This window comes from Drosophila mauritiana, chromosome 2L, assembly GCF_004382145.1.
Source record: "Drosophila mauritiana strain mau12 chromosome 2L, ASM438214v1, whole genome shotgun sequence".
Classification (NCBI taxonomy): Eukaryota; Metazoa; Arthropoda; class Insecta; order Diptera; family Drosophilidae; genus Drosophila; species Drosophila mauritiana.
This window is the reverse complement of record NC_046667.1, coordinates 8,853,000-8,873,912: the sequence shown is the minus strand read 5'-3', so window position 1 is coordinate 8,873,912 and position 20,913 is coordinate 8,853,000. Positions and strand designations below refer to the sequence as shown.

The 20,913-nt window shown below is 38.4% G+C and overlaps 1 protein-coding gene across 4 annotated transcripts in view; it reads left to right on the top strand.

The window, feature by feature from the left end:
* LOC117150706 (lachesin) overlaps positions 1-20,270 on the top strand; it is a 34,903-nt gene extending 14,633 nt beyond the window's left edge. The window contains exons 1-10 of one of the 4 annotated variants that reach the window (XM_033317719.1): positions 1,095-1,243; positions 5,362-6,025; positions 9,535-9,641; positions 11,094-11,310; positions 12,164-12,322; positions 12,414-12,542; positions 16,566-16,716; positions 16,815-16,957; positions 18,526-18,657; positions 18,815-20,270. In XM_033317719.1, the coding sequence (XP_033173610.1) occupies positions 5,704-6,025; positions 9,535-9,641; positions 11,094-11,310; positions 12,164-12,322; positions 12,414-12,542; positions 16,566-16,716; positions 16,815-16,957; positions 18,526-18,657; positions 18,815-19,053 (1,599 nt within the window). In that variant the 5' untranslated portion in view covers positions 1,095-1,243; positions 5,362-5,703 and the 3' untranslated portion in view covers positions 19,054-20,270. Of the gene's footprint in view, positions 1-1,094; positions 1,282-5,361; positions 6,026-9,534; positions 9,642-11,093; positions 11,311-12,163; positions 12,323-12,413; positions 12,543-16,565; positions 16,717-16,814; positions 16,958-18,525; positions 18,658-18,814 lie in introns of those variants that run through there. The other 3 variants (XM_033317721.1, XM_033317718.1, XM_033317720.1) reach the window with 3 other exon arrangements.
* The last annotated feature ends 643 nt before the right edge of the window (positions 20,271-20,913 follow it).

The following is a 20,913-nucleotide window of genomic DNA, read 5'->3' as shown; positions in this document are numbered from 1 at the left end:
TCTGTGATTTGAAAGAGTTCATTAAGATAGTTCAGTATGGCCAACAGGGAGAATTCATCACTCTCGTATCGCATACAATCCGTCTATATATAGACTAACTTTTTTTCTGGTCTGGTCAAAACTGACCAGAGATTGTCCAGAATGATTACAGTGCCTTAACAAAAAGGTCTAGTTTAAAAATATCAAACCTTTTTTCGTGCACGCAATTTAATAGGATCAAGGAATAAAATCATAATAAAAAACTTTGAAAAATAAGTAACTAAAAATATTATCAGTCTAACCATTCGAAAATTCCACTGTTAACTTCGAAAAGAACTTCTTAATTAACCGTCTACCAACTGACCAGCTTTGCTAGCTCAGTCAGTCATAAAACGCAATTATCACCCTCAATTAGATGGTCCTGCATCAGCGAAAATCGAATAAGCAACGCTTGCAAATTGAATATCTCAAATTAATTGCACTTTTTTCGCTCAACATACGCACATGGACTTGAAATGAAATGCAAATAAATTTAATTAACTTGTCTAATTAAATGCTTGGCTCCAAATAGCAATATGCAGCAAACCAACGGAAAGCAAAAATGTGTTTTGATTTTGTTTTCATTTTATCTTAATTCGATTATTATTAAAAGGGTTCAGTTTCAGCCGGAACGAGCCAAAAGGTTCGACGGTGAAATCAGCTTGCAACTCGAACGTTGGAAGGTGATTTTGGGGCATGGTGTTGCAGGTTGGACTCTGTTAACATTTTTGTCGCGTGTTTTGCGGTCTGTTGTTGTGGTTGCGGTTGCACGCAAACAACAAGCCTCCGAACATAACAAGGATACCGGGCATAGCCAGCAACCGGCAGCAACAACTACCAATGAACAGCATCCTGCGTCCTTTGGTTGGCTTAAACCGAAGCTGCACTTCGGCTCGCTCTGTCGGCCGTCGGCCGTCGTCCCCGCCTGTTATCACTCGGCCAACGCGGCGTATACGTAACAGCACTTCCCATTCGTTAGATTTTCCCTTATTGTTGTTGGTGGAAAGCCAGAGCCCGGCTCTGTGCGAGCATTAGGTTTCGTCGGCAAATCAGTTTCGCTACGGATTCTGCACGAAGCGGACGCGTTTTATCGGTGTTACCCGGAAAACATGTGTGAAAGATCCCCGGCAAAGGGAAAGTCGTATTCAAGTGTAATGTGATCGATGGAAAACAGAAGCACCAGACTCAACGTGATCGTAACATAAAAATCGAGCTAAAAATTTAGGTCAAGCTGCTTATAAAATTTAAAAAATACCAAAACTTGTAAGCGTTTTATTGAAAGATATTACAATTTGTAAAAGTGGTTGAAAACTTGGTATAGCATACGTAACACAAAACTAACCTACAGAATTCACAAAAATATTCTTGTAGTTACAGTATGTAAATTAATTATTTCAATACATCCAATTCATACTATTGAAGTCTAAAACAGAAGAACAATTTGATCATCGGAAATGTCTTTTTTATTAGTAATTCATAGATAGCTTAAAATATTTTATTGCTGCATAATTTTTGAAGAATTAAATACATTCTATAATACACTTTATAAAAATATGGAATTTTAAATTAAGTAAAGTTTAGATATTATTTATAAATATCAGTCACAGAAGTATATTTAATCGAAAGGTATAACAATTTTTAAAAGTGCGAGTGCCGGTTAGGATTAGTAATTATAAGCTCTGATAAAAATTGGAAATCCAAAAACGAGTTGGTTTTATGCGTTTCATCTCGCTATATATTAATGTATATAAGTAAATTTCAATATATAATTGGGTGTGCAGATCTTTTGAAAGCAATTAAAGACTTCGATTTATCTTGCTGCGAGTATTTCAAATAACTGAACTCCATTTTTAGGTTAACCACAACTACAATCCAGACCACAAACTCACATGTCACTTGTCAGGCCCTTGAAATGGGTAAACAATTAACAGTTAACTCTGCTAATGCACATTTCATGCCAACAAAAAGTAAACAAACAGCGAGACTAGCTCCAGGACCCTCGAAGTCCTTAAATCCCGAAAACTGGCAGACACGCACACAACGCCACACTTCAATCTGTGAAAAATTCCCAAACAAACTTATATGCGAATAAATGAATCCACTAGAGTTCACTTTGGGACAACTCGCAAAAAAAGTAGTCGAAGGGGAATTTTGTTGCGATTGATAAAGGAAAGCAGTTCTTGCCGCTGCAACGCAATGCACAACACACAAACACAACCGAAAACAGCAAGGCAAATATAAACAAAGAATTTAGCTTAAAAATACATTAACCCACTGCATCCATGAGAAGCAGGATATGCAGGGAAAAGGGCCAGGACCCGACTGCCAACTGCTGAAAACTTGCATACTTAATGGGGAAGGAGATAGAGACAGACAACGCAGAGAGTACAGTGGGGCTTATGTGTTACTGGACACAGCTCTATTCCAAATGGGGAATAAATCTTTGTGTATGAATATTGTCAAAGCTCATTCTAAACTTTTCTTTAAATAGTATGCAAATCTATTTATTCAAAACAGAACCAAAAATTGAAGATAAAGTGGTAGATTAAAAATGTTATTTTATTTATAAATAATATATTTCAAGAAGCATATGTGAAATAATTCATTATGTTGTGTATCCACTGTAGAATGGGATGTTTTGCATTCAGGCATCATTGCAGATCAATGGCAATATGGAGCTGATACAGTTTGAGTAAGACACGTAAACACACAGAGCAGAAGAAGGATGGGAAACTCATGGATGTCAGCTGTTTCAGAACTTTTTTCAGAAGCCAGTGAAGAGAGGGCTTATTGGTTCTTTATTTATTTCCATCTTTTTTGAATTCTTTTTTGAGTTCAGCTTTGTTGCGTTTTGTTTGCTGAAGTTTGGTTTGACGTTTGCAGTTACAGCAACTTTACAAATTGTGCAGAGTAAAACAAACAAAATTGCAAAACTATGATGCTGCTGATGATGATGTCGAATATATGTGTGAGCTTTGATCATAAGTGGATATTTATTGGTGCGTTTATTTGGTAAATTTAGTTTCTATATTGCACTTCTGAATATCCAGAGAAAATCAGTGATAAATTGAGTCCATTTAAACTCGTATCACCCGAATAGACAGTAACGTAAACTAACGACTTTTCGATCAAAGTCCTTAAATATAACCAAATTATATCGGAATTTTATTTCCATGTTCGTACTGTTTGCTACCAAAATATAAGTGATAGGTAATAGGCACAAACCTCCTAGCTTGCTTCTTCTTTGAAGAACCTTTTAATGTAAATAAATTCGGCCATAGGTAAACATATCTTAATTCCATTCCGGCCTCCTTTATGCTACTTTCTTTTCTCCCCTCTATTACCAGGAAAACACGAAGGTTAAAAGCTTAAAAGAAAGCATTTCTAGAAGCTTAGGAGAAATCCCCTGAGAGCTAGGAACATTTTTCTTAGGCTAATGACAATGTCAAGATTAATTAACGTTTACACAGAATCTTAAAAAAAAAAAAATGTAAACACCCAATGAAAAATATTATAATGGCTATTAAAAACAAAACAGAAGCCAAATAAATGTTTTATCCTTCATCTACACACCCGTTTAGTTAAGTCCCTTTAATCCCGCAACAATTATAAGCCAATTTGTTTTACCAAAAAGTTATCATTATAAAAACAGTCAAAACCAAACAAACACTAAATAGCCCCATTAAAATTTAATTTCCTAGCATAAAAATACAAGAAAAACACATTCGGAACAAGTTCCTCCCTCAACAATTTATTAATTTAATTACAAACACTTTGCCAAACTCATAAAAAAGTGCATAAAATTTGTTGGACTTCTTGTTCTTGTTTCTGATGGTAAATCTGTTTCGGTCCATACCAAAAAAGCTTTATCATGTGTGCGTGGTTTTTGGGGGAAGAGGTGGCGCCAAAATTGCTTAATTTCATAAGCGAGTCATAAGGGAAAAAGTTTTGTCTCTGTGTCTGTGTAAGTGTTACGCAAGCTGCGTGTGGACCCCCTTAAAAGCTGAAGGCGACACGCTCAAAAGCCATAAAAAATACAATTTTTAAGATAAAGTTTTGGATGAGATGGCCAAGAAACAGCAACCAGAGTAGAGGACTGCGCGTGACACAACTATATTTCAAAGACCAATGAATTTAAACTACAATATCAGACACATACCGACTTTCCCAATGAAAATAGTACCAGTAAAAATTAAAAATTTATGGAATTCGATTTTCTAAAATAAAGTGTCAATACTAAAAGTCAATCTAACTTACTATTATCAATTAGATGTTAATGCAAATTGTGAAGTTTGTCAAATATAAGTGGTGTTTATAAAGTTGATTACGTTTTTACGATAATATCTAAAATGTTAATTTAATTATATATGATTTTTTATTAATTAGATCTTAAAAAGTTGATGTACAGATGAAATTATAACTTACTGTGCACATTTCTTTTAGAAGATCTTAAGATACTACTGCAAAGACAAAAATAAAGTTGTAAAAGAAAAAACGAATAGTCAGTGAGGAAGGAAACAAGTGAAGGAACCAAAACTTAAGATAAACAACAAATGAAAAGAGCATTTAAATTAATTGGCATAAACTTGGCTGTCAGCACATGCGGTATGGAAACTTTATTTCTCCAAGATTTCATAAAGTTCGCAGACTCAAGTATCAAATATGTTGAAAAAGAAATGTATTTTTTATGAGTTCCGGTTAGGCCTTTTCCGACATTTAATTTTTTGCCCACAGATAAACCATATAAAAAAGGACATTTATCAACTGGTCGCCAGAGGGCGCTCAAGTTGCTACTGCTCAGGCAAATCTTTATGACTTTTTGGTTATTCCGTTGGCCCTTTTTCCCTTTTGGTGGCTTAAACTTTGCTGCAACACGTGCGAACCGCCTACGCACAGGGGGCGTGGCAGGCAGCTAGCGTGCAGCTCTATGGCATAATATTTTGCCAAACTTTATTGAATTCCCCAGCAAATCTGCATGGCATCTGTGTGCATGCGTTGAAAGTTACTAGACAGCAAACAATTGGGCAGGGAACAGGAAAGTGGGAATCCAGTGCATTGAAAGCAAATTTATGGGTGCTAAAGTCAAATGGAAAACTCGAGAATTGAGGCTGTTTTTTCGTTGTTTTGCCTATGGCAATATCACCAAAAACGACTGGGACCTTAAAGTTAGCAAGAACTAGTTATGTTTGAAAAATGTTAGTTTCTTAAGACTGATAAGACTTGAAATTGATTGTAAAATAGTAGGTGTCAAGTTCAGTATATTCCTTAAAGTCAGTAATATATAATAACCTTTTTTGCGACACCGTTTTTTATACAATGATTTTAATGTTAACCATATTTTAGGTGTGGTGAAAACAATTTAAGGGCTTTATAAAATGATTTTTATCAAAATGGAGTTGCTTACAAACAGAACATATTAAGTAAATTCCAGAAGGAAATAATCCTGTGAAAAAAATCTAAAATTTGGTAATTGCCACAAGCCAAAAACTGCGATAACAAAACCGTGTGAAAAACTCCGAACAAAAGCGAAAACACAAACAAGCCCCGCGGCGTTTTAAAAACCAGTCCGCGGCAGTGAGGTGGTAAAAACTGAGCCAGTAGATCCGAGAGAATGCACTTTGGCCAGGAGGCGAGGCCATCATTGGGGCTCCTGGCTGTGGCTGAGTCGACCGCAACGGCAAGTTGATGTTGCCCCCGTCCTGGCATCTAATTGGGGCCCTCCTAGTGCTCGCGGCAACAGCGGGGGACTCCACCAACAAGATCATCTTGCCGCAGATTCTAAACGGTGGCGGCGGCGGCGGGGGCGTCGGAACTGCCCAGGGCAAACATCCGTCTGGAACCAAGACGGTGGCGACTGGATTGGTTCCAAACTTCGGAGGAGCAGCTGGCAATGGAGCGGGCGGAGGAGGACCTGTGGCTGGCAGCGGAACCGGAAGCACCGTGGTCGGCAGCAATGGCGTGATTGTGGCCGGAGGCGGGGCCAATGTGCCGACCTCGAATTTAAACAGTGAGTATCAGTCATAACATATCTAAATGAATATTTAACTCAAGTGGCAGTACACTGCCACAGAAAGCACATAAAATAATGTTTTTATTAAATATTACCGCTTAAGTGGATAATAAACACAGCTATATATCATTTTAAAGATATATTACTTTTTTGATCCATACGTTTCCGTGTACAATTTCTCTACAATTTTATTGCTGAAATACCATACAAGCACGACTCCCACAACGCCATGTTTGCATTGAGTGGCAATTTTGTAGGGCAGTGTAAATATTGCAATCGCACTTTATCTTTATCCGCGATTGCCTTTTGGCTGCTTTCCGACTCCCGCTGCCTGATGCCATCAATAACACTCTGATGCCACGTAGGCGACCAAGGCCCCCCCAGCCAATCATATTTGCACAGACAAATGGGGAAAAGGGGACAAATACCCACAGATTGGGGGAGATTTGAGCCGCAGGGCAAAGGTGATACAAGGCTTTATGCCAAAAATTGAAAGCCACCTGGGCAGAATGAGCGGCAAAGGTAGCAGTTCACAGATAACCTCGTGCACACATAAAACGCTACTGATCCTGCACTTAGGATAAACTTCATTTAAACTATTTGCTACAGTACGCTTTTATGCAAAATGTGTAGTGGTTTCTCCAAAGACTACGTTAAATGATTTGATGCGCATAGAATTTTACACTTTAGACAACAAATGCACGTAAATATTTTAAATTTGTTGAATTTCCATGAACATTCCAGATGTCATTATTTTAAATGAATTCGAATTTGTTGAAATTTAGATGAAATTCATACCACAGAATTTTTCATTTTGAAATGCAATATTTCCGATGTGGAAAACGCTAGTTCTGAGTGTGACGCCAAGTGACGGGGGCAAAATGAATCCCGAATGGTGACAGAGCCGCGGGGTGAACACGCCTCCAACTCCGATTTGCCACTCAGCTCCTGTGAGTGCCGGCTGTCATTGTTCTCAGGTGCAGTGGCAACAAAAACGATGGGAACACAGGACCCAACAACAGCAATAATGCCGTTTAACTGCGCGCAAAATTCATTCAGGCAGCGCAATTTATGTCGCAACAGGCGACATCCACCGCATCATCCTCGTTCTTATGCACATCCTCGTGGATATCCCATCGCTGACTCGTCTTCCTGCCGCCAAGTCTCAACTGCCGATGGCCAATATCATAGCCAGCGTGTTTATGCATTGCGAGCTGCGAATTTATTCATGAATCGAGCACCTTCATTGTGCAGGCAAAAATGCAATACCAGCTTCAATTAACTGCTGAATATTTAGTTCAAGGAAAAATGGAAAATTACCAATTTGTGTAAAAAATTGAAGCTTTTTATGCGTGATAATATAATAAATTCCTCATTAAAGTAAGCTATGCAAAATTCATAAATGGCAGCTATAAAGCGATCATTTTTAATCTCCAAGATCATCATCTGTTTTCTCTTGAATAGTTTATTGTGATCAAGTTTTTTAACATTATTTTCCACAAATTAAAAATCTCAAAAATCGTTTTAAAGCCAACATTTGTAGATTAGTATTCTAAAAAGTTGACAACTTTCCCTGTTACCTGTCATCTCTAACAGACTTCCCATTTGATTGCTTGTTGCCTCTATTTTAGGGCGTGGTCGCGTGGGCGTCGGGGGCGTGGTGGCAAAAGGCTGAGACCTCAACAAAATTTATATGCAGACACGCGCTCTGGCGCGAAAATTGCAGCTGGATGAAATCCCATGATTATGCAGGCCATTTTCCCCCGCTGCTGTTGCCATTGCGTAAACTTCCCACGCTAGAATTGCATCATTGGGTCGCAAAATTTGCCCATTGCTCCTGTTTTTTCATCAGTTCAAGTCACTACAAAAAAATACTATTGTTTTCATGCCGATATGAATAACTTAAATAACCTATTGTCGCTGGCGGATGTTAAAGAAATGTGTTTATATTCAATATATATCCAGATATTACAAACTAAAATCACTTATTCCTCTTTCAATTTTACTTGTGATGTTTACACAACTTAATAGAGAATGTACCATTATCTGACCTCTGTTTTTTGGTGACTTAAAATTTGATTAATTTCATTTATTAACACATTTTTTTGTGTTATTGTTTCGTAATTAGTTGGACTTTACTGGAGGGTGCGCCCAAAAAGCTTATTGTTTGCATCGCCTATGGCCTCGTGGAGTCAACCAAATTCTAACGACTTCTGCACATTTCGATTCGGGAATTGCATATTTGTACATAACTCTCTATTTGGTTTTCAGTTTGCATTTTACGTACTAACTACACATGACTGGCAGGCACAGCAGTCATCATAAATATCTAATTAAGCTAAAGCAATAGTTCGAAACCATTTCTGGGTCGTCAAATTAAGTTGCCCAAATATAAATGCGGCAAACGCAATCCTAATTAAAATTCGAACATTCGTGTTCTTTTAAATCAGGAATCAATGCAATTTCGAATAAAGATCCAATCGGAAAAATGTCAATAAGAGAATTATGTTTTTAGTTCCTTTAACTTAAGCAAAAATTACTTTCTTGCACAACGAAACTGTCTATTAACGTCATTTTGAAAACTTCTCAAGCTCACGTCCTTTCATTTCATTTTCAAAAGTCTTTGACTGTCCCTCTAAGCCGCATTTCGACTTCATTGAAATCGTGTGATTTGTTATGCATAATTGTTGCCTTTTCAGGAATGCGATTAAATAATTGCAACTCAAACAGTTTAATTGAATTGCCGAAGCTATTTCGTTAGGCTATCATGCTCAAAGCAAACAAAAATTGAATTTCTATATTAAATATTTGCTTGGCTCAACTAAATTAGCAGCTAAATGAATGAAGCTAAGTCTCCCCTCTGGCAAACCCCTTTGTCCCCTTTGTCCCCTTGTCGCCTGTGGACTATCAATATTTGTCTGAATAATGGGGGAAATGCCGCTAGGAGCTTTCATAGTTGCCTTAACGGCACAATTTAAATGCATTTCGACAAAATTGTATAGTCATTAAAAGTTAATCGACGCAGCTGCAACAGTGGCTGAATATTTTCGCATCGAGGGGTTTCGAAAAAGAGTTTAACTTGTTGATGTTCGAAGCAAATATTTAAGTGAAATTTCCTTTACGCCTGTGTGCTTGAAACATGTGTTTAATTATAATTGTACACATTTGTTGTTGTTCGATTTGCCCGCCAGCAAATTCCCGAACAGCAGCAAAAATAATGAGTCAACGCAAAAATCAATGAAATAATTATTTTGCACCCCGAAGTGTCATTTTTGCAAACCAATGCCACGCCCACTTTGCGCCCGCACGAATTTCGAAACATTTTTACAATTAATTTTGCTCGCATAATTGATTTTTATGGTTTATTTGATTATGCAAATTCATGAGCGGCATATTGACATAGAACTAAGTCAAATATAGGAATAAAACTATTTGAATATTTCATGCACTAAATTAAAATGAATTCATTTTTTACTTGTTGTTTTGTTAATCTCTGTGCTTTGCAGTTGTCGTCGAAGAACCCGAATTTACCGAATACATCGAAAACGTAACTGTACCTGCTGGACGTAATGTTAAACTCGGTTGCTCCGTTAAAAATCTTGGCTCATATAAGGTGAGTAAAAATAACTACTACTACATAATTAGAAGAAAGAAGAAGAACTTGTTTATAAAGGAAACAATTTAACGAACAGTTAAGTACTAAGGACACAATAGTAAAGTCACGTTTTTAAACCCCTACCTCATTGCGATCTTAAATCACGACCAATATAATTTAACCAGTGGCCTTGCAGAAACGTCTGAATTCATTTCAAAAAAGTGCTGACGTCGAATCGCTTAGTTTTTATGCACCATTAGCCGTTTTCCTTTCGGCCAAAAGTCCAAAAAGAAGTCCAAACAGAGCGGGAAAAGCGAAAGGGCCACAATAAATGGGGTTGCACGAGAAGGGACGTGAAATGATTTATTAATTAAGCAGCTTGTAATGAGTGCTAATGATTTGATTACTTGGCATAAAAATCATGTCTTAAAAGATTAGACCGGGAGTGCATAGCAAATGAGCTGGCAGCGCGATGGGAAGCGAGCCCACTAATTAATTTCCATTGACTCTCCAGCCTGCAGACTGCAGTTTGCATTCTTCCCGAAACAACCATTCAAATGCCACTGCTTTCGATGGGACTTAAGCAGATCATTACCATGAATGTCGGAAGCGGCTTACTCGCACCAACTGCGGGCATCATTAGGGGACACTCGGAGTGCCAGATTTCCCGGCTCAAGTAGCCATCAAAGACGGCCTTGTTAGCGTGAGTTGGCTGCTAGGAGCCCATTCGATAGTCTGTCGGAACGCAGGAAATAGAATCAAATTGAGGTGTAAATGAGAGCAACAAGAAAATGTGCTGCAAAACGAGAAACGTGCAGTGCATGCTGGGAAATGGGAAAAACCCTAGGAAAATTCCTGCCCAAGGTGGAGAAGCCGGAGAGACCCGGTTTAGCTTTAGTCGAATGGCATGTTTAAGTAGCTGGGCGTCTGTAAGTAAGGCTTCCCTTACATCCTTCCTGCAGATGTATATGTACTTATATTGGCTGCATGTAATTCATAGCTATCACCACACACTCACACAGGAGTCGGCGCTTTTCCTTTTCCCGCACATCCTGCGACTTGTAACCGGTTGCGTTTATTTTTATGTGCGACACTATGATGCAATTTTCTCGCTTCCGCTCTCTGCCACCCATTTCCCAGCCCACCCACTTTTTTGTCCTTTCGCTCCATTTTGACTGCTGATGCTGAGCTGTGAAATTGCTGGATGTTCCATATAGTACGTGTGTAGTGGCAGACCGAAAAAAAAATTACTGGTGTTATTAAAAAGTTTCCTTTTTTCTTAAGTACCAGCAGTGGTAAAAGCCTTTAGAATTTGTTTATCTGGCTAGGATGTAAATTAATTAAATTTTTAAAGCAGCACTGTTACAAATTAAACATTTAAAGATGAAGTAAATTAACTTATGCATCAGTTGGCTAGCTCAACTTGCGACTTGAAACTGCAGCTATAAGCTAACCCAATCCCCATTTCAGGTCGCCTGGATGCACTTCGAGCAGTCCGCCATCCTGACCGTTCACAATCACGTGATCACGCGCAATCCGCGCATCAGTGTCACGCACGACAAGCACGACAGGCACCGCACGTGGTATTTGCACATAAACAACGTGCACGAGGAGGACCGGGGTCGATATATGTGCCAGATCAATACGGTGACGGCCAAAACGCAGTTTGGCTACCTGAACGTTGTCGGTAAGTTGTGGGGCATCTAATCAGGGTGTGGCAGCTTGGGGACTTCCACAGGAACTGCCGGGAAAGTCCTGTCCAAATACGGGGCGAATTAAAAAATAATTTATGTGCCTTAAAGCGGAGTGCAAACATGGCAAAAACAAAAACGCCCAAATCGGGAGAAAGCCGGCTGCGAAGTGGAGTCCAGAGCCGAATCCTGGAATCAGGATTCGTCGAGGGCCAGTAGCCGGAACGGAGCACAGTTCAGTGAATCCTTTGCCGGGGCGAAATTATTTTCCCTGCCTGGGCAAACAACAAACAAATTATTAAAAATGCATGCCATATTTGTGGAAAAGGGAGCGAATTCGCATGCTTTTAATTAAAAAGTGCGAGAAAAAGAAACGAAATTATACGCGGGCAACAAAAAAGACATAGAGCGAAACTTTAAAATCATATACATATATGAAAATGTACGGCATATAATAGCACAACCATAGTTACATCAAATGCTTTTCTAATGAAATTAAATATTAAAAACCCTGATAATTGTGTTGGGCCCTAAGTAAACACCATATTGAAATGCTCAAAATGAATTCAAATTTTTGAATGGCGCCGCCGTTTCATGACCAATAAATGCTTTTCGATTTCAGCGAATAATGAGAAATTGGAAAATAATTGCTGTGTGACAGCACAGTTCATATTAAAAGCAATTTCCTGATGCCAAACTACAGCTTTTTATGCGTTGGCAAATATTTATCATGCATAAATACGAGGGCAGAGTTCAATTTTAAATGACTGCTGACTGCATCTATTTAAGAGGATTACCAGAGTTTAGCGGATATTGCAGATTATACCCATTTCCCCGCATCTTTTCCAGTTCCACCCAACATCGACGACTCGCTGAGCTCCAGCGATGTGATTGTGCGGGAGGGAGCCAACATTTCGCTGCGATGCCGGGCCAGCGGTAGTCCCAGACCCATTATCAAATGGAAACGCGACGATAACTCCCGCATAGCCATCAATAAGAATCACATAGGTAAGTGCGGATGCACTGCATCAATCATTTAGCGCTCTCCCCTGTCATTGCCCGAAACTGATTTTCACCCCTTTTCCGCACACCTTTCCAGTGAACGAATGGGAGGGCGACACCCTCGAGATAACTCGCATCTCCCGACTGGACATGGGCGCCTATCTGTGCATCGCTTCCAATGGGGTTCCACCCACGGTTTCCAAGCGCATCAAAGTCAGCGTGGACTGTAAGTACATTTTATTAGATTTCCGCAGTCCTTAAAAATTGGTCAAGTAACCACAGGATACTTTAATTCCACTCTAGCTAGATATGAATAGTTACCAGATTCGATAAAGTAGCCGCGAAAAAGTTAGTTAAATCTAAATAAAAGCGTTGTTGTTTCCATTTGCCTTCTCTTTTTTTTCATTTTGGCTTTCAATTTATTTTTGTTACGTGCGTACTGGGAATTTGTTTTGCTGTTGAAATGGTTGGGTTTATTATTTTTTGTTGTTTACTTCAGGATTCGCAGCCGCTCATATTTCCATTTGTCAGCAGTGGATTAAAGCCGAACTTTCGGGGAAAATTGTTGGGGATTGATTGAAGCTACCGTGGATATTGCTTATAAAACGCTATAAATTAAAGTATTTTGTTTCAGTAATTGGTTTAACGGAACCTAGCACTGATTAATTAATTAATTGTATGTCTTACCTTTTATTACGTATTAAATGTGATTCAAATGCTTTCGATCGGAGAGCAAAAAAATATGTATAAATATTGTAGGAATATAAAATAAAATTCGGTGTTCAGTAGTAGTTTCTAGAGTACTGTCTTTTCCAAAACACAAATGGTCAATACCTTAAAGCTTCTTTTTATGTCTCGGTACCAAAGTCCCCTCAAAAAACCCACAAAGAGGCCCTGGACTACGATTTTTTTTTTTCAATCGGAAGCACACTTGTAGCTGCTGCAGTTTGTGGCTTATACTATGGCAGCGGTACAAAAAAAAAATGGAAAGACAGAATCAAATCACTGCGTTTGCCGTTGTGCACTTTTTTAAGATTTATTACAGGCGACAGACACATCACATGTGCTGTCAACTCCTGTCATGCCCTGGGAGGTGGGCGTCAGGACTTTCCGTGGGCGTGGTCGTGGTCGTCACAGAAATTTGCTCGTTTGCTGTCACTTAAAAATGCCGCAAGCATAAATCTATTTTTGTTTTGTACACGACATTCGCTGCTGTAACCAAACAAACCTCCGTCGAACGAACAGTGGCTCCAATTCCCCCTTCGCAATACCATACCAAACTGGGCTGAAACCAGTTCCAGTTTCCGTTAACAGTCGGCCATGGCTAACCTCTGGCCGGCAAAAAGTGCAATACCAAATACACTTGTGGCAGGAGAGTCGCAAAAAAAATGGGCAAAATACAAACAGAAGAGTCGAAAATACCTTGATTGCTGCAGATGTCCTCCATAAAAAAGGAATTGTTCGATGTTTGTGAGTGTTCAGATTCTCTAGATAGCATCCGTGTTTCTAAATTGGAATGGCGAAAAAAAGGACACGTGGTTGAAAAAGAAATGTAGATGGAATATGTATAATTTTGTAATATTTATTCTTTAATTTGTTTTAAACCAATGACATTTAGGTTGCTTAAAAAGGTTATGAAATTATATGATATACTTGTTTATACATTTTTAAGCTGCATTTTTATATTTTTTTAAGTAAAAGAAGAATGTCATTTAAATAAAGAAATTGGACTAGCTAACATTACAATCCATGCCCGTATTCAATCGAGTGATAGCCTTTAGCAATTGCCGATTACTGCGAAAAGGGAAAAAGCATCCCAGACGCAATCTTCTAGTGCGACAATCAAGTCCTTGCCATCATTCCCATTTCGACCCGCACTAATTCCACAAATATTGTCGCAGGATTTTTTCTAGGATGGTCTTCCCGGTGGCGCAATCAATGGCTCGCAACTGTTCGACAATGCTGCCACTTCAACAGTAATCCTCTCGGCCACCATTCAACCCCTTAACGAGGCTTCATTAACGGCTAATTTTCAAGTTGTTTACACTCGCAGTCAGCTCACCTTTTTTCTACAAATTTTCTATGGAGACGGAGGCGGAAAGAAAAGAATGTCACTCAATGTCCAACAGGCCACCATCCCACCTCCCAAGCTAAATTATTGTTGACTCAACGCGAGTCCTTGTGGCACTTAACAGCTGCTTGACTCGACTGCTGGCCGGGCTTGCTGGCTTTTCCGGCTTTCCTTTCGCCAATATTGTCGCCACTCAATTGTAATTTAAATCAGTGCTCGAAAGGAGTGGAAGAAGCTGTTATCCCGGACAAATGTTTGTCCTTCCACTCCTTGCAGTCGGCACTTGGTCCTGGGTTTCCCTTTTGTGTGGGCAATTAAAATGAATGGAAATAAAGGAAACGACAACTTCAAGGTGATTTCTGTTTGACTTTCGCTTAAGCTGCGCTCAAAAGTTGTCTGCTGGCGAAAAATGAACAGAAATTATATCAATATGGAATATCTGTGCTGCATACGAAATAAGTGAGGGAAATGTTTCGCTTTTGGTAGTTGCCTTGGACGGTTTCCTTCGGATTGGGACAGGTTAAGGGTCGTTTGCAGCATATGTTGCCCTTTTGCCGGCGAACTTTTCCGTTTCTGATTCTGATTCTGTTACTGTTGCTAGTGCTATTGCTGTTTCTGTGTCGGTTGCACAAAGGCAACAAATCAGTATGCAGTCAGAAATATGTACATATAAGAACCAGTCGCTCTCTCTTTCTCTTCGGAACCGGAAACAGAAACTGAATTTGTTGCTTCCTGCTTGCTAAGCAACGCACGCCACAAAAATAAACGTATGCGTGTGTGGCCCGATGTAAATGTATGTGTGTCCCAGCCAAAGGACATATGCAAGCTGTCACAGTTGTTTTAACAAATTGTTCGGGCTCTCCCTGTACGTGTATGTGTGTGAGTGTGTGCTTCCCCATAAGTTTGAAAAATCAAAGAAAAATCTTCGTGTTTTTATTAAAGAATCTGCCAATCAAAATATTATTGGTCGATCTAGAAATCTAAAGGCAAAGATGGGAAATTGGATTTTCCTTCTCTTCTGTTATCCGTAATTGGCGAACAGAGCCATTTGAGTACCAACTAACCCACTTGACCCAACTCGCTGACAGGCTAATTAAGCTGCTCACTTCGTCACACTTAAGCTTGTTTTGGTAAAAAGGATTATACCCAGCTCTGATGGCTCTGAGCACCTCATCAAAAATACAAAAGATCCACGAGATACTTTTCATAAGCGTACAGAAAAGCCAGCAGAACCGACGCTAATTTGTGTCCAAGCTGATTAAAAATTCAATTGGACCATCGGGGAGAATCCCTTTCCATGCCATTTTTCGTTTGCCTTCAGCTTAATTGCCAACTCTTGGTGGACATAAATCAACAAAAGGTAAAACAGGCAGACAAATGACAAGGCAAAACAAAAAATATGCCAGAAGAACATCCATTGTGCCCCTTAATGATGATGAAGATGCCGACGATGGTGGGCTGCTGACAATAATGATAGGAAAAACGTAGTGCTCGAGTGTTCATTAGTCCTGCCGCTCTCTGCGGCATTTCCCCATTTAATATCTTAATTAAAACTGTGCGCCAAATGCGCCTGAAGTGCGGGAGGTTTTTATGTTTGGTTTCTCGAGGTGGCAAAGGTTGAATTTCCATAGATGTCCTCGCATATAATTGCAAAGGTGCAGGCGCTGCAAGCTGGGAGTCGACTCAAGATGGCAAAAAATCCCGAATAATGCTATTCATAAGATTTCGTTGAAAGAAAATAGTCTCTTTTTTTCGCTTTATTCGAGGCTTTCGAGAAGTTTCTCTTGGTGACTCCGGCTTGACATGCAATTTAAATGAAAATCAGTCTGAGCAGAAAATGCCTGCTTAAATCAAAACTAAAATAGAGCATTTGCATAAACCTAAAAAAGCAGGCAAAAAATATATTAAATTAAATATATTAATCTTGAAACTTTTTTGTTTGTCAATAAAAAATGGAAGAAAAAAACTTTCAAACTAACTCAAATGAATTATAGAGAACTTGACCACAAGTTTACTTCCAAGTTAAGTTTATAAATTTGCGGAGTTGAACTTTTTTGATTACCAAAATGTCCGAGCAGCAGTTAGATGATAGAGAAACGCAAAATGATTGAATGTAGAATTTTAGGTAGGGCTCGTACTGTCTCCTAACTATATCAGTCTTTATTTGTTTCCTTTCAGTTCCCCCAATGCTGCTTATACCCCATCAGTTGGTTGGTGCTCCAGAAGGTTTCAACGTCACCATCGAATGTTTCACAGAGGCACATCCCACGTCTCTGAACTATTGGACACGTGGCGAGGGACCAATCATACACGATTCGCACAAGTACAAGTGAGTAAACACCATAAAAAATTATTAAATAATGCATTAAAATACATTACGCAATATGTCCTGTTAATATGATTTCCATTCATCTTTTTCCGCTGCAGAGTGGAAGCCACAGTCGGATTGCCAGCTTATAAAACCCATATGAAGTTAACCATCATCAATGTGAGCAGTGGCGATGATGGTATTTACAAATGTGTGGCCAAGAATCCGAGAGGGGAAACGGATGGCATCATACGACTGTACGGTAAGTTAAAAGCACCTAAATATTTTAACTTTAATCTGTTACGTAAGAACCCATGGCGTAGAAGGAAAGAAATGCATGGCTTTCTTTAAGCCCTTTCATTGCCAGCTGAAGCCCAACTAATTAAGCTCTCCATGTCCAGCGGGTCCAATTGAGGACTCGAGGCATTGAAAAACTACCGCATTGGCCTTAACACGAATTGACAAATCTAAGTCATTTAGATGTTTGTCCGTGCCAGGGACAAAGCCAAATGAAAGGCCAAAATGAAAGGGGCGTAGAAAAAACCTCGACCACATTCGTGGCCTGACTTAATTGCCTGTCTACGAGAACTCACTCTCTTCCTCTTTGTACCATGTGCAACTTGGCCCGAATGAACCGAAATAGCCGCCCAGAAATGTGGTAGTTCTAGCTCGTTGAGCGGCCATAATAAAGCCAGTGAAAAATCAAGTCACGTCCCTATGCCAAGGTGTGGAATTTTTGGCCAGGCTTCTCTGGCTTATCCTCGCCCAAGAGCGCTGAGAAGTTTCAGGCTCATATGAGCCAATGGCGAAACTTGGCTTTAAAGTTGCGTGTATGCACCATAATATTGGTAGCAAGTTAATATCACGTATTTAGTTTAATTACGTGATGGATTCGATGGTAGCGAACGTTTTAAAGTTATCGATTGGAAAATGGTTATTGCTGCTTCTTGACAGTGGATTGAAAGTCGAACTGAGATTAAAGACTAAAATGAGCAAAACAGAAGATGAAATACACTTATTCTTACAAGTCCCCAGAGCTATACTCCTGCTATAACGTATTGTTTAAAATGAAACGTTAAATCTTTTTTTAAAAACGCTATTTATAACACTCAACAGAAAATGTCAGCTGCCGAATTGATGAATTTTTTAATTTTAGAATGCTTTTTTCTTGCATTGACTTTATAAAAACGGCCTGGCATAAATTTAAATAGTCGAATTATATTATCAACAAATTGAAATGGAAAGCGTGCGGAGCAATAGGCTTTTATTATTGACGGCATTTATTGCCCCGCGGCAGACAAAAATATGCATATTGACATATTATTATGAAAATACAAAATAATTAGCATTTCGCATAAACCACTGAGGCGTATGAAGTACCCAACTGCGAAAATTATTCAGAACGATGCAAAAAAAATCTGTGAATTGAGACTGCATCAAACCTTAAATAAGTTCAGAATGAAGCAGGGCATAAAAATAAAATTTACCGAAACGTGCTGCAAATGTCAAATAAAAAAATGTAAATTATACGAAACAAGTACAGTTTTCCACAAATAGAATACTTATATTTGCTATTGTTCGTCGATGCGTTGGACAATGTAAATAAAAGCGCAATACAATGGAATGTCACAATAAAATAAAAACGTTCTTGTACAGTAAATTGTAAAAGATTTCGAAAACGTTGTTATTGTTATTTTTAATCAAATTTGGATAACGACTCCTACAGATATTAACAGATTTGTAGAAACATTCAATTTAGTTAAGGGCACAGTTAGACAGTTAGTTAACTAATCATAAATACTAATATAAAATTTATTATATATTTTTCAGTTTCATATCCTCCAACCACTGCCTCATCGGGTATATACTCCACGGATTCGCATTGGGGGGAAAATGGGATCAACAATAATTATGCGTATGGTGGCCCCGACTCCACGCGATCGATTTATGCGCAGGATAAAAGTAAGTGTTCAAAATATATCTGCATTATTCTTTCCAAACCCGTGCACCAACTACTTATATCACTGATTCACTCTTCCCGACTCACACGACGATTTCTTCGGCTTCTATTTGTGCTCTATTTCATTCCATGCCCACCATTTCATGGCCATCCACTCAGATACGCGATATCAATCGAATTTGAACGAAATCGGTTTATCTGAACAAAAATCCTTCCTAGATAAGACGCAGAATCCGTTGTTGGCCAATGGCAACGCCAACGAGGCGGATGCGGAATCCAACGGGTCCCGGGGTCACAACCCTTCGATGGCCATTGCGTGGCTGTTCGTCGTCATCGCGACGCTGTTGTTAACAATCCGATCTGCGGTTGGTTCTAGCCATAGCCTAAGTCTATGTTAGTTAATGCAAACCTAGCTTATAGTTACCAGATTTAACTATGTATGGGACTAGCTGTAAGGCTTTCCGAAACACGTAACGTTAGCGAATGGCATTTTCGTATGTATGATGTATGTGTAATAAACTAGACCCTAGTGTAAGAGACCCTAATTACAATCCGCCCTTTCCCCATATACATCACAAGGTATATACATATAGACCAGGTCCGACTGAGCTCGTTAAGCATATGTATAGCCATCAGTCATCAGCCATCAATCACAAGCCATTTCTCGGGGGTCTATAAACACTCATATTCGAATCTATTACTAGTAGGTAAGATGAACCAACCAAAGGGTAAATGCAATTTCATTTTGCTTTCAATGCTGTGCTTCAAACTGAGAAAGTTTCATAGTTATCATATAATCTACCACGGTCTATACTTATAGCTATGCATACACATCTATATATTCGTGCGTTAAACGCTGCTGACTCACAATTGCATATAAGATTACGGACACTTAATATATTATTATGCATATGCCTTAAGGATTGCAAGCTGAAATGCAAATTAAGCTAAGAAAAATAAGCCATCACACATATCGATCATGGAAATTGTTTAATTAGGCCAGATATACCGAATCACGTATACAGTTTTGTAGATATAGGTAATTAACATTTGAGGACAACTTTATTTATTTTAAGTTATCAATTTCAGGAGATTAATGATTTGAAAATCCGAAATTCAGTAAAATAGAATCAAACATCCACTTTAGAAGGAGTGTCAACTAATAATGTCAAATTATAAATATTATTTCCTGTTTATCATTAATTTATATAATATGGTCCACAAAGTACTTACACCCAGGCTCATCGGATAAAATCTTGTTCACTTATTAAATAGCAACAACCTAATTACGATGTAACTAATAACAGAATTATTAATGTACTAATGTAAAGACAAAACGAAATGTTAAACATTTAAGCTAAAATAAAGGAAATTTAAATTGTGTTGCTTTAAAGACAAATTAAATTAGAAGCAAGAAAGCATGTTGAATGTTGAGAAATATAATTGAATTGAACGCAGAGCTATGGACACAATGGAAAGAGGATATACAAATATATTACATTATATACAATTATAGACTACGTATATACAAAAAAACACACGCATACACGAACTACACTTATGTAACATGTATTTAAGCATATAAAATGAGTTGTAACTGAGGCATTAAATTAAATAAAAATCCCAAAAAGACAAATAAAGCTACTGAATGGCATTCACGGGGCAGTCACGGAAAGTAATGAAAGTGAGCAAATTGAAATAAAAACGAAATGCATCGGCAAGGAACAAGAATGATGTGTTAAATGCTTAATTAGCAACCAAATTAAATAATGCCCATGCAAACACCAAGCATTCATATTAAACAAAATAATAAAAAAAAAACCTGCAAAACATTAATAAACAATTAACCTGGTTGATATTTTTTTTGCTCCGATCTAGGTGGTCCAGTTCACTCTGACCGCATTTTATTCGTTATGCAATTTTATTGTATCCATTTTTCATACCCATCCTTCAAAAAACAGCAACCATAACAACGTACCTATACAATAACACCGATAAACCGAACTCCGAATACACTGGAAGTAGTTATATTTATGGATTAAATCATATCTTCAAAAGGCTTAAAAACTGTATTATTTCATTGCATTTTTTTAGTTTTTTGTTAATATGTGATTTTTTTGAATGCCTTGCTAAAACCATAATACCCTCTGAGAAGGTAATGAAACAAGGGAAATTGCGTAAAATTGCCATATTCAATTTAATTATTACGCGGACGTGTGATGTCTGAGGGTTTAACAGCAGGGATTGCGGGATGGGAT